The sequence below is a fragment of the Hypanus sabinus genome, chromosome 9, assembly GCF_030144855.1.
Source record: "Hypanus sabinus isolate sHypSab1 chromosome 9, sHypSab1.hap1, whole genome shotgun sequence".
NCBI lineage: Eukaryota > Metazoa > Chordata > Chondrichthyes > Myliobatiformes > Dasyatidae > Hypanus > Hypanus sabinus.
This window is the reverse complement of record NC_082714.1, coordinates 43681154-43695876: the sequence shown is the minus strand read 5'-3', so window position 1 is coordinate 43695876 and position 14723 is coordinate 43681154. Positions and strand designations below refer to the sequence as shown.

Here is a 14723-nt window from a genome sequence, read left to right as displayed (position 1 = left end):
TGGAATCTCATGTGGATAGGGTGGTGAAGAAAGCTTTTGGTTTGCTGGCCTTTATAAATTAGAGCATTGAGTATAGGAGTTGGGATGTAATGTTAAAATTGTACAAGGCTTTGGTGAGGCCAAATTTGGAGTATTGTGTACAGTTCTGGTCACCAAATTATAGGAAAGTTATCAACAAAATAGAGAGAGTACAGATGAGATTTACTAGAATGTTACCTGGGTTTCAGCACCTAAGTTACAGAGAAAGGTTGAACAAGTTAGGTTATTCTTTGGAGCATAGAAGGTTAAGGGGGCACTTGATAGAGGTATTTAAAATTATAAGGGGGATGGATAGAGTTGACGTGGATAGGCCTTTTCCATTGAGAGTAGGAGAGATTTAAACAAGAGGACATGAGTTGAGAGTTAAGGGGCAAAGGTTTAAGGGTAATATGCGGGGGAGCTGTGTGGAACAAACTTCCAGCAGAAGTGTTAGAGGCAGGTTCGATATTGTCATTTTAAAAAAATTGGATAGGTATATGGACAGGAAAGGAATGGAGGGTTACGGGCTGAGTGTAGGTCAGTGGGACTAGGTGAGAGTAAGCGTTCGGCACGGACTAGAAGGGCTGAGATGGCCTGTTTCCGTGCTGTAATTGTTATATGGTTATACAACATTAAATTAGAATAACAAAAGGGAAACTAATCATTTTTTCTTAGCCACTGCTAGGAACTGCGAAGTTTTGGTGATGTAACAGCTAAGACATTTCAAAATAGCAAGCAGAATACCTGACTGGAGTTGTCATCAAATACCATGTCAAACATAAACGTTCTTTCACGGGACCGATTAGCTCGCAAGATGTCGTCTGGATCTTCCGTTGGATCCATCAAAACCACCATCTGCAGAAGAAAACACAGAAAAGAATGGATTCAAAATCAATGGACTTTTAAATTATCAGCTGAGCAAACCTTTCAAAAATGCAGCAAGACAATGGCACAACTCAAGGGCAATCTGTTCATACAAATGCCACCTTCACAAGACACGTGGCTTATTTTTCCTTTGCGTCTGGTTAAAATGGTGGGTCTTGGTGGAAGGTCAGAAATGCAAGCAGAACTATAACCTCCACCCCAGTCAGTACATGCTGAGCAATTAAAGCTCATTTAAACATCATCTCTGATGTCACCGGCCTTCATGCTGGAAGCCCTTGCTCTCAACTCTACTGAATTTCAGGTAACTCTATTTTACATTAAAAGCTGAGGGCATGTTATTATTTACTCATACACACAAAATGCTGGAGGAACTCAGCAGGCCAGGCAGCATCAGTTGACGCTTCCAGCTGAGACCTTTCATCAGCACTGGAGGAAAAGATGAGAGGTCAGAGTAAGAACGTGGGGGAGGGGAGGAAGAAATACAAGCTAGTAGGTGATCGGTGAAACTGGGAGGAGGGAGGGTTGAAGTAAAGAGCTGGGAAGTCAATTGGTGAAAAAGATAAAGGGCTGGAGAAGGGGGAATCTGATAGGAGAGGACAGAAGCCCATGGAAGGGGTGGTGGACACGTAAGGAGAGGAGGTGAAAGAGAGAAATGGGAATGGGGAATGGTGAAGGAGAGGGGTGGGCCATTACCGGAATTTCGAGAAATTGATATTCATGCCATCAAGTTGGAAGCTACCCAGGTGGAATATCAGGTGTTGCTCCTCCAACCTGAGTGTGGCCTCATCGTGATAGTAGAGGAGGCCATGGACTGACATGTCAGAATGGGAATGGGAAGTAGAATTAAAATGGATGGCCTTTGGGAGATCCCACTTTTTCTGGCGGATGGGGTGTAGGTGCTCAGTGAAGGGGTATCCCAATCTACATCAGGTGTCACCGATATACAGGAGGCCACACCGGAAGCACTGGATACAGTAAATGACCCCAACAGACTCACAGGTGAAGTGCCACCTCACCTGGAAGGACTGTTTGGGGCCCTGAATGGTAGTGAGGTAGGAGGTTAAGGGCAGGTGTAGTACTTGTTCTGCTTGCAAGAATGTGCCAAGAGGGAGGTCAGTGGGGAGGGATGAATGGACAAGGGAGACACTTAGGGAGTGATCCCTGCGGAGAGCAGTAAGTGGGAGGGGGGGAAGATGTGCTTGGTGGTGGGATCCCTTTAGAGATGGCAGAAGTTATAGAAAATTATGTCCTGGATGCAGAGGTTGGTGGGGTGATGAGTGAGGACAAGACAAACCCTATCCCTGGTGGGGTGGCAGGAGGATGGGGTGAGGGCAGATGTGCATGAAATGGAAGAGATGCAGTGGCCAGCAGCATTGATGGTGGAGGAAGGGAAGCTCCTTTCTTTGAAGGAGGACGCCTCCTTAGTTCTGGAATGAAAAGCCTCATCCTGAGAGCAGATGTGGCGGTCAAAGAGGAATTGAAAAAAGGGGATAGAATTCCCCCCCCCCCCCAACAGGGATAGGGTACCTCTTGTCCTCAACTACCACCTCACCAGCCTCTGTATCCAGCACATAATTCTCTGTCACTTCCACCAGAAAAAAACAACATCTCCCAGTGGCCACGCATTTTAATTCTACTTCCCATTCCCATTCTAACATGTCAGTCTATGGCCTCCTCTACTGATGCAATGAGGCCACACTCAGGTCGGAGGAGGAACACCTTATATTCCATCTGGACATCCTCCAACCTGATGGCATGAACATTGATTTCTTGAACTTCTGGTAATTGGACGTTCCCTCTCCTTCACCATCCCCATTCCCATTTCCGTCTCTCACCTCATCTCCTTACCTGCCCATCACCTCCCTCTGGTGCTCCTCCCCCTTCCCTTTCCTCCATGGCCTGCTGTCCTCTCCTATCAGATTCCCCCTTTTCCACCCCTTTATTTCTTTCACCAATCAACTTCTCAGCTCTTTACTTCCTCCCCCATCCCAGTTTCACCTATCACTTTGTACTTCTTCCTCCCCTCCCACCACCTTCTTACTCTGACTTCTCATCTTTTTTCACCAGTCCTGATGAAGGGTCTCGCCCTGAAATGTCAGCTGTTTACCCTTTTCCAGAGATATTGCCTGACCTGCTGAGCTCCTCCAGCATTTTGAGTGAGTTGCTTAGATTTCCAGCATCTGCAGATCTTCTCATTTTTTGTTTAGTTGATTGGATCCATGTTCCCAGTGTTGTTAAATCTAACTTGATTTGCAATACTCCCTTTATAACCTTAACACCCTTCAAAGGCTGTTAAGTCTACATATGGACAGAGAAGCCAGAATCACATCCAGTGACTGCTATACAACAAGGCTTAAAATCAATTCTATCAACGGCATCGCATTGTATTGAATCCAAGTTGGAACACAATGCAGAAGTTCCTTTCTATCCTTGTTCTTTACCAGGTAAATCTGAATCTTGACAGCTCCCCTTAAAATCTATTTCATTGACCACACTTTGTTACCCTTTGTGTCTCCTTCTTGGCATAATGCAAATTTGCATCTAACTCCAATAATGCTCTTTTTTCCTGTATTAAAATAGTATAAATGCAACTCCTTGTTGGTGATTCTGAGTCTCAGTCAATGTTGTTTCCTAAAAATGAGTCTTTGAATTAAGCCAGATAGTCAATAATGTCAATTAGCATAAAGCTTATTCATCCATCATTAACCATCTGACTTGTACACCTTCAGAAACACCAACTGATTATCAAGTCAGATGATTTAAACTTCCTGAGCAATATGGAGAGCTGTGGGTTACACACAAACAATGCAAGGAGAGACAGGGTCACTGAAGTAATGTTAAAACTGATTATGAGAGACAATTAATTCCATAGCAATATTCATAAATGGGATGATCTCAGCATTATTATTCAGGTTAACATAATGGGTTTCTTTAAAGCAAAATGTAGCAGAAGTTGTTCCTAAACCACTTGCTTTGTTTGATGCTTCAATCATTCAAAATTTGTTCCTAGTTTTGGTAAGTAATCCAATTTTTTGCCTTAACCGAATAAAAATCCAGTTAAATGTTGGAGAAACAACACTTTATATTCCATCTGGGTAGCCTCCAACCTGATGGCATGAACATCGATTTCTCAAACTTCTGGCAATGTCCCCCACCTTCACCATTCCCCATCCACTTTTCCATCTCTCACCTTATCTCCTTGCCTCTCTTGGGGGCTCCTCCGCCCTTTTCTTTTTTCCATTGCCTTCTGTCCTCTTTATTAGAATCCCCCTTCTCCGCCACTGGATCTCTTTCACCTATCAACTTCCCAGCTTTTTACTTCATCCCTCCCCATCTCAGTTTCACCTACCATTCTGTATTTCTCTTTCTCCTCCCTCCACCTTTTAACTCTACTCCTCATCTTTTTTTGCTCCAGTCCTGCCGAAGGGTCTCGGCCTGAAACATCGACTGTACTCTTTTCCATAGGCACTGCCTGGCCTGCTGAGTTCCTCCAGCATTTTGTGTGTGTTGCCAGGATAAATGTGTAACCGCTTTTCATGAAAACATTTCCCTTAATCTGCATCAGAGCAATGACTGTAACATTGACAGGATCAGTTAATAATGAAGATAAATTAAAACAATTGCTTGAGTTGGGCAATGAGTTATTAATTTCCAAGAGAGCCGCTGAGAAATTAGATTATGTCATGTTTTGTGCTCAATATGATCCAATATCTATAAGACATAAACAGGATCATAAACTAAGGATTTACAGCATGGATTAGGAAATTCACAATATTTATTCCAAAGTCCTCCATGAACTCCTACGGAAATCGCAAAAGATTCTGAAGAAGAGCTATGGAATCCCAGGACTCCTGGATGTGGTCTTAGGATATTTATACACTTTCTACCGGCCACCGCTGTAAATATAGACACTGTCAGCACCTGCAGATTCTGTGTGACTTGACGGTGACACACCTCGGCACTCACCAGCCCAGTGTTAGGAACACAACTAAGGCCGGTCCCTTTAAGTTATTTACCAGTCAGCCCTCCTTCTGCTCCAATGATACCATCCAAGCTTGCAACCTTCATCCTACCTAATTCCCACCTTTTTTATTCCCTACCCTGAGGACTATAGGGCCCACTTCCCATTTCCAATTGAGTCCTCATTCTATCACTCCCCACATTGATCACCCTCTGCCCCTACCCAACCATCCACCCTCCTACCCTGGGTCTCAATCCACTATGAATCTTTGGATGTGGCGACAGCCCCGGGACATGCGTAATGCCTTTACCATGCTCTGTCTCTGTAGTAGTACTGTGTGTGAAGGAAGAGTCTCCATTCATGAAAGGACCATTCAGTGGCATCCTATGGCTCACCCTAGGCACTACTGAGTTTCCAATTAGCCAACTCACAAATAAAATGACCATGGCTGTACAAGGGCCAGTTAACATGCGCTGCAGGGTGTTAATGCACCCTGCTTCAAGTCTGCTGCTGAGGACAGTTAAGGCAAATTACCTTTTAATGACTAGCATATTGCCCAATCTCTGCAGGGTTCTGCACTTATCCAAATGAAAAACCAAAACACATCCGGCAAGACAAACCTCATATCTTACTGAACAACAAATTGTACCAAATGACCTTACCTATTGTGTTGCCACAATACTTAATGGATCTATTTCAATTTAATAATCTCTCCCTCTCAATATTCGTTTTTTTCCAATATGTTATATAGAGTTACCACAGCTCAGGTATCTTGATGCTATTCAACATTTGAATGGCACTTTATGTGGACTGCTTTTCCCTTTTATGGCTAACTTTGCATTAGTCCCTTCACTGGTATTTTACAATATTTATATTTTATATTGCCAGGCCCTCTGAGGTTTGGACTGGACTTGAGTTTTAAAACCTCTGTGGCTTGGCTGCTTTTGGAACAGTTCCAGAGGCACACTGCAGGTTCGTGACAGGAAGAAATATATAGTCTGCCTGCCCTCTAGCCGAGGAATGATGTATGGAATCAGGGAGTCTTGCAAGAGAAGACAGTGGTTTGAATTAAGAAGTTTAAGCTGATAATTTAACTTCAAAGATTGGATAAAATCTGATTATATACCGAGGTTCAAACAGCAGTAAAACTCATGGGGTTTACACATTGAAAAACTAAACAAGATGTTGTTAAATCACTGAGGCCAGATGAACAAAAGAATTGTTCAAAGGTAATAATGCTTCATAATTTACCTTGGAGAAACCTCCTATTTATAATTCATTGCCTTATTTCTTCATTGTAATATTACCCTTAGCCGTCAAATCAAAAGGAGGGCAGGTTTCAACATGCCCGAACCAGAGTAATCAAACCCACAGTCCCTGGCACTCAGTGAAATGATTTTTAAAGTTAGAGAGATTACGAGTGGCAGTAAATGTGAAGGGAAAGTGATGAATGAAAGGATAATAAAGCCGTTGATTATTTCAAACCTTATGCCCTTTTAGATGTAATCTCCACACCCATTGAAACGAGGACTGATTCCACTAAACAATGCTATCAAGTACATTTTTGCACCAATAGAATCCACGTTACAGAATTTTTAATTGGTCAAGTGTGAATTTTGACAAGCCAAGAATAAGGCTTTCGTGTGAAAAGAGATTTGATAAGGCAGTCTCACAAACGTATGGACAAATTTAATCAAAGTTGTTTCTAGTCATTGTAACTCAGACTGAATGTTACTGCATTAGGCTGAAAGGAACACAGTAACCTTTCATTTCTGTTAACAATAGATACTCTATGTTCGGTATATAGCATTTTAAACACACAAAGAGGCCACTGTGTAGGCTCTTGAAGCACCAATCTTAATCAGGCTTATTCTTCTACTTGTCTCCCAAAACTGCAAAATTATACATTTCCAAATCTGTTTCCACTTTCCATTTAGGAGCGATTATTGATTCCATTTCCATCCTTCGCCTATCACCACCACAGGTGTACAGCTGGTGCAATGTAACTGCCCTTCCACCCTGCTTTAGAGCACTGCACAACTGCAAAACATACGTCAGGCTGCTGTAAATCGAATACACCTTGGCATTCATTACCATCACCCACTCAGGATTAATCACCAAGCTTCTAAACCTGGGTCTCTTGTAGCTGGATCTTCAACTTCTTTCTAGGGAGACTACAATCAGTATGGATCGGTGATAACATCTGCTCGCTGGCAATCAACACAGGCGCATCTCAAGGTTGCATGCTTAGCCCACATTCTCTCTACACACATGACTGTCCTCTCTCTACGCACACGACTGGGAGGCTAAACATAGTTCAAAAGGCATTAATAAATTCACAGATGACATCACTGTCATTGGTGAAATCTTAGTTTGTAATGAGGAGGCATACAACGGTGAGATATATCAGGTGGTTGAGAGGTGTTGAGTCAACAACCTCGTGCTTAACATCATCAAGACCAAGGGATCGACTGTGGACATCAGAAAGGGGAAGTCAGGAGAACATGCATCAGTCAATGAGGGATCAGCACTGGAAAGGATTAGCAGCTTCAAGTTCCTAATGCCAACATCGCCGAGGGCCTGTCCTGGGCCTAGTTCATTGATGCCTTTGTGAAGAAGGCACACCAACAGCTCTACTTCATTAGGAGTTTAATGAGATTTACTACGTCAGCAAATTTCTACAGATTCTAACTCGTTGCACTACCACCTGATATGGAGTCTCCAAATGCACAGAATCCAAAGAAGCAACAGAGAACTGGAGCTCCATCACAAGCTCAACCCTCCTCACCATCAAGGACATCTTCAAGAGGCAGTACCTCAAGAAAATGGCATGCATCATTGAGGAGCCTCGCTGTCTTGGCCATGCCCACTTAACTTTACCACCATTGGGGAGAGGCACAGGAGCCTAAAGACTAACAGTAACAATTCAGCTATACAGTAGCTTCTACCATTCCGCCATCAGACTTCTGAATGGCTCATGAACCTTATTCTTTTCATTTGCACTATGCTTTTTGTAATTTATAGTAATTATATGCCTTTGTACTGTCACTGTTGCTGCAAAGCAATGGATTTCACATCATGTCAGCCGGTGATAATGAAGCTGATTCGGATTCGTCCCAACAGGACACTGGTGGCCCCTTAACTCCTCTGCAGGAAAACATTTCCCTGAAGCACTCCATCAGTTCCTTGACTGTAATCTTCAGTTCATGACCATTAGTCCATTGTCTGAGTCACAATGACCTAAAACTACTTGGATTAAACTTGTGCTTAGGTCTGTGAGTCTGCCTTGCAACCAGTAATCTACTTCACTGCTTTTTTTCAGAGCTTGAGTAGTATAATCATTTCACTTAACTTCTTAAGTCCAATATTAAAAGAGCTATTCTGTGCAGGTTTCCAGGCACAGGTTGAAATAACATCTGCAACTTCACTGACACTATTTTGAAAGGCTCGGCAAAGGAGCAAAAATCATTATTGTCCATTTGAAAATAGGCTCGCATGTGACAATATTCTGTTTCAGGCTGCCTGGATTAGAGAGTATGTTTTATGTGGAAAGGCTGAGTGAGCTAAGGCTTTTCTCTTTGGAGCGAAAGAGGATGAGAGGTGCTTTGATAGAGGTGCGTAAGATGATGAGAGGCATAGATAGAGTGGAAAAGCTGAGGCTTTTTCCCAGGGTGGAAATGGCTAATACGGGAGGGCATAATTTTAAGGTGATTGGAAGAAAGCATAGGAGGGGAGGTCCGTCAGAGGTAAGTTCCTCACACAGAGTTCGCTCCCAGTGCTGATAGAGCCAGATACATTAGGAGCATTTAAGAAACTCCTGGATCGATATACATGGATGATAGAAAAATAGAGGACTATGTAGGAGGAAAGGATTAGATTGATCTTGGATCAGAGTAAAGGGTCAGTACAACATTGTGGGCCATAGGGTCTGTGCTGTTTTTATGACTTACTAATAGCGTTTCTCATGCTGCAGGCATGCATCCTTATAGTGATGGCCTCGTGAAGTAGTCCTTAAGTATCATACCATGATACCAGCTGCAGTCTTTGTACTACAAGGGAATGCTGATAAGTAATGATAAGCTCTCGTAATGGGATGTGAATTAAAGGTCTTTCCAGAAGCTGGAGAACCTGCTCAAACCGAGGAAGGAAAGCGTGTGCAGGCTGCTTCTCTGTGCAGGAGCATTTCTAGCAGAGTGGCCAGGGAAGTGGCTGGAGGGGTATTAGTGCCCTTTCTGACTCTCTCCACTTTTGGAGAGCAGTGTATCCTGCCAGCCCGGAAGACTATGGTTACATTAAACATAAATACCAGGAAGGCTGAGGTTTTGTTTAATTTCAGTAGTGCGGCAACGAGAGATAGTTTGTCAGTAGCGGAGCGCCTATCAACAGATGCAGACCAGAAAGATTCAGAAAGCAGTGCTGGCATCTCAGTAAGCTTGTCTTCGTGGTTCTCTGAGATCACAGATGTAAATGAGGACTACCTTGCAGAAGGGTTGGGAGACGGCTCCCTGTGAAGTGCAAGTGGGAAAGGTGTTGGATACCGTCTCTTTTGTCAGCGGGGGTGGGGGGGGGAGGGATTTTCAAGATCGCAAAATTGATCAGGATTGGGACAGAGGTCAGGTGTTCTTGTGAGAAGTTCACTGGCAGATAATGGTTTTGCAGGGAGCAGTAGAAAAGACATGATTTGCAGATTTGTGTCGCGCACTTCATTGGAACTGTCGGGTGGGGGGGGGGGTCAGGTGGGTTACAGTAGCGTAGCTGTTACAGCACCAGCTTTCCGGGTTCAATTCCCACAGCTGTCTGAAGGAGTTTGTACATTCTCACTGTGACTGTGAGATACTTTCTCTGGGTGTTTTGGTGTTCTCCCAGATTCCAAAGACTTACGGGTTAGGGATAGTCAGTGTGGGCATGCTACGTTAGTGACACTTGTGGCCGCCCCTGCACATCATCAGAACCTGTAAGTCATTGACGCAAATGGCGCAGTTCATTTCGCTGCTTCGATGTACATGTGACAGATAATCTTCTTTAAAGATGCAGCACATATTAGTACTCTACCTTTTCCCTTAGATTTTACCAACTCTGCAACCAGTCCTACAGAGCTTGCGGCTGATTTGTCTTCATGATGAGAGCTCCCCAACAAAGAGTTAATACCCAGCAAACAGGCTGCATGTTACCAATGGAACTTTACGTTACACTTCCCTGAATTTATGGTAAACAGCAATGAAAGCTGAACATAAACACTTGGAGAGCGAACCATACAAAGTTTGAACAATAGCTGGAAAAACATTCATCTGTATTTATTGTTACTAAGGATGTGTCTTCCTATTCACAACATTCCTCAGCACAGCTGCTTTCTGTTTTGATGGGGCAACATTTGTAGAGTGAGTAATGAAAAATCACATGAGGACAGTTTGGCCAGAGATGATAATGGCTGAGAGACTGATTTTCATGTTTTCAAAGATTTCACTCCTATCTCTCCTACAGGGTGTAAAGAAAAACATCTACATTGTACAATTGTATTTCTATGCTATATTAACTGTCCTGTTGTTCATACCATTTATTACAAATTACTATTAATTGTACATTTAGATGGAGACGTAATGTAAAGGGTTTTTACTCCTCATGTTCGTGAAGGATGTAAGAAATAAAGTCAATTCAATGTAATTCAATTCAATTTCCTGTGCATAGAACATTGAACAAATGTTCAATGCACAAATCCTCCAGCCCACTATGTTGTGCCAACCTTTTAACCTACTCTAAGATCAAGCTAGCTCTTCTGTCCCACGCCATCCCCCATTTTCCTTTCATCCGTTCACTTTTCCATACATATAAAGTATTAATGAATATAAATAAAAAATTAACGCAAGCCAAATCACAGGACAGTTAACAATGACCTACTCACCGGTACGTCTTTGGACTATGGGAGCACACCAAAGCACCTGGAGGAAACCCAGGCAATCACAGGGAGAACATACAATCTCCTTACAGATGGTGGAAGAATTGAACCCCAAACTCCAGAAGACCTTGAGCTGTAATAGTGTCAGACTAATCACTGAACGACCGTCGTGCCCTTTTAGAGGCCCAAAACCTCTCATAATACTCAAAGTGTGGACTTAACCAATGTCGTGAAAAGTCTCAGGTTTTGAGGAAAGAATTGAAGGAGGTATAAATGAAGTGTTTCATGAAGGAAATCTCAGAATGAGGTAAGGACCCCAGTGACAGGAGCAGTTAAAATCATGAATGGTCTGGATGTTAGAATTGAAGGAACTTTGAGATCATAGAAAAGTAACATTCTGGAGGTAACAGGAATATTATATCTCAATAAAATGTCTTTTTCACAAAAATCAGCCTACTTTTAAGGAAGACCTACTGTTGTTCTGTTTTATAATTTTCTTTGTTTTTCTGCAGTTTTCACTCATGAAAGGCAAAAGTACTGAGATCCATATTCACATCAGGTAAGCTAGAAAGCGTCTTGCTCACGTACAAGTGAGTTTTCTATTTTAAAAAGCCGCCGTTCATTCATTTTAGTCTGCCTTTTATATCCATGAATGAAAAACAGCCTGGCAGTCACTAAAATGTGACTGTCACAGACATCGTGTGTGTGAGGATGACTCAAAAGTAAATACTCCAACTCTACAGATAAATCATGTATTTTTGCCATCAGTTCACAATGAGAGTTAATATGCTTTTGCAACGCAAATTAGTGCATTGAATAGTATTCACTCTTTCTAATTCTCCTTGCAATTTCTCCCTTTAGCCATACAAATTTACATCAATATTATTTTCTTCTTCAATACATTATAGCACATATCAAAAGCAGAATCAATGTATCTACAAGTACTTCTGCTGAACTAAAAAGGATGATCAATCTCTTGCTGATACACAAATGGATCTTGTTTTCACAGACTGGAACAAACTGATTATGTGAGGCTATTTGAGTGCAGCTATGGGGAGCATTATTTGCTCAGGCCTTCATACAATTGCTCAGTTTCTATTGGAAGACTTAATGAAAGAAAACCCTTGACAGACCGCGAGCGTACATCTACAGCCAGCTTGAACATTCTGATAAAGGGAAAAGGCAATGTCTGAGAGTCAGTCACAAAACGCAGCAGCAATGGAGTAGCAGACTTGACTGTCACAGCAGAACTATTGTTTCACTGCCAGTGAGGTGAACCAGTCAACAGAAGGGGGCCTTTACATGATCTAAATCGTTAATTGGTAGACTATGGTAAAACGTAAATTGCTTTGATTAGAAACATTTGCTCTCAGGCCAAATTATAGTTGATTATTTACTTTTAGTAATAAATACAGACAAAACTGGGACTCTTTGGATTGGATTGGAAATTATGATCTAACTAGGGGATGTCCACTAGGGGCTCCCCTTCCCAGTGCAGTGGTCACATTCTTGGATTCTTAACTCTACCTTTCTCGGTAATTCTTTTATTGTCACTTTAATTTTTGTGTACTACTCCAGGCTGAACTGCTTTGTGCCTGTCACTGCATTTGTTAACATACATGCGCACCTCTTACTCTGTAAGCTTCATACGAACAAGGAATTTCATTGCACCCTGACATACATGAAAGTAAATTAATCTCAACTAATCTAATGACAATTAAGAATTAGTAATCCAGAACAAAACTATCTTTGAGATTCTGGGATCACTACCAGTCTTGAACTCATTAACCATATATATTCATCCTCTTTCCTACAGCTCCTCACTCCTGTCCATAAACTAAGAAATGAATGCAATATAACACAAGATAGTCTGCAGATGCTGTAAATCTAGAGCACCTTGTTAGTGTTCCTATCTGTGCCCTGCATTATTCACAAGTACTCACATTCACTAACCTTTTACCGACAAAACTTGTGATACGATAGATCAATAAAAGGTACTTTTTGCAGACTGCAGAATTAGATTTAGACTAAGATTAATAGAATTTAGCCAAAATAAGAAGTATCTGAAGCAACTGAAGTGGGGATTATGCTGAGAGATATATCCCAAATTACAGGTGGCCAATTGATCCAACCTTCAAAGGTTTATTCCATGGATGATGTGTCGAGCGCTACCAACCAAGGGTAAGCTTTTGGTCATTTACATTCTTATAAAATAAAAATAGATTTGCATTTCTATGGCATCCTACACATTCTCAGGATATTCCAAAATGTTTTGCAGCCAATGAAAGGCTTTTCACTATAGGGATATAGGATTGTGGTAGCCAATTTGCACATAGCAAATCCCAAAGACAATAGTGTGATAATGACTGGATATTCTGCTTCAGGAATAAGTATTAGCTGTTGCAGCCAGGATTACCTCAGGAACTTGCGTTAGGAGCCTTTATTTTGATTAAACATAAGTGACTTTGTTTTAACATCTCATACAAAGAGAACTGACAAGCTTCACAGAGCCAGAATGGTTCATTTTGTGGCATTCTCACTTCTGAGGTATAAAGGTCAGGCATTGTCCCAGTTAAACAGGTACTTGCAAAGGTCGCCCTCGTTTCACCGTAGAAAGCGATTCTCCTCGATCTTTAACTTCCAACCTTGAATCTTCACTCTCCTTTAATTCTCAAACTAACAGAATCATAAAGAACCTGTTGGCATTAACCTTTTAAACTTTAGGCATTAAATAAAAACTTCATCCTTCAGCTAAACTGCGTCATCACTTCAAACACGCAGTGGCATGAAGTCAACTTGGCAAATCCAGCCACGAACTGCCCCTCCTCACAGGGTGGGGTCTACCTTTTATAACCTGTAAAAAAAACCCGTCACATGATCTCTACTGGCGGGAAAATGATGTCATTCCACCATCACAAGACCATCACCTCAAGTCCAGTACAGCTTCAACCCCAGTCACATGACAAGGATGTGTTAGTTGGCTGTTATAAAATACAAAACAATGTTTTTAGTACGGGACAATCACTACAATGTTCCTCCATTGAAGCTCAACAGATTCGATAGATGAACAATCAAAACCTGCAGACTCAAGAATTTCCGTCTCTGTTGTGGAAAGTGCTTGAGGTCAGATCGGCTTCTTTGCTGGCTGTTCTTCAGGTAAATTATTAAATCAATCTTCTGTGGTAAGCCAGTAATCGTCTAGCATTGATGATGTACAATACTGCATACAGGAGTGTATTGTGAAGTAAAAACTTGTTTTACTTGTTTGATTATGATTATTTTGTCCCTGAACACATTCTTACCAATATTTAATTTCATTGGTCTCAATTTGGGTCAATAGAAAGATTTAAACATGATAACCAATTCTCACAGAACAAGACCCCTTGACAAGGCCTTGGAACTTTGTGGGAGCAGCATTTGCCTTTCCATTACCTGCTACACCTGCACTTACTTAAAATGGATCTTCCAGCAGCAACTTCCTGACATTATAAACAAGAAAAATCTGCAGATGCTGCAAGTTCAAGCAACACACACAAAATGCTGGAGGAACTCAGCAGGCCAGGCAGCATCTATAGAAAAGAGTAAACAGTTGATGTTTTGGGACGAGACCCTTCAACAGGACTGGAAAAAAAGAGACGACAAGTCAGAGTAAGAAGGTGGGGTGGGGGGGGGGGGGGCGGGGTGGGATGCCTGCTGAGTTCCTCCAGCATTTTGGGTATATTACTTCCTGACATTAGCTCTGATCTGAATGGGGAGACCTAGAACTATATAGTCTTCTACCCATGATCCTGCAAAGATGCTAGTTAAGCCATGCCTCAGATTGAACCTGCTGTCAATTAGAATGGATATTTTTGAATATCTGACATGTAAAAACTATTATAAACTAAAAATAGATAAAACTCCTCAAAATTATAATAAAAAGCCTATTAACAGACATTTAAAAGCAAAGCCAATTTCAGTTTATTT

At 41.8% G+C, this 14723-nt stretch overlaps 1 protein-coding gene across 3 annotated transcripts in view; it reads right to left on the bottom strand.

Annotated features, from left to right (window-relative positions):
• LOC132399328 (kinesin-like protein KIF19) overlaps positions 1-14723 on the bottom strand; it is a 185478-nt gene that overhangs the window by 140512 nt on the left and 30243 nt on the right. For all 3 annotated transcript variants that reach the window (XM_059979577.1, XM_059979578.1, XM_059979576.1), the window contains exon 3: positions 763-873. In XM_059979577.1, the coding sequence (XP_059835560.1) occupies positions 763-873 (111 nt within the window). The remainder of the gene's footprint in view (positions 1-762; positions 874-14723) is intronic.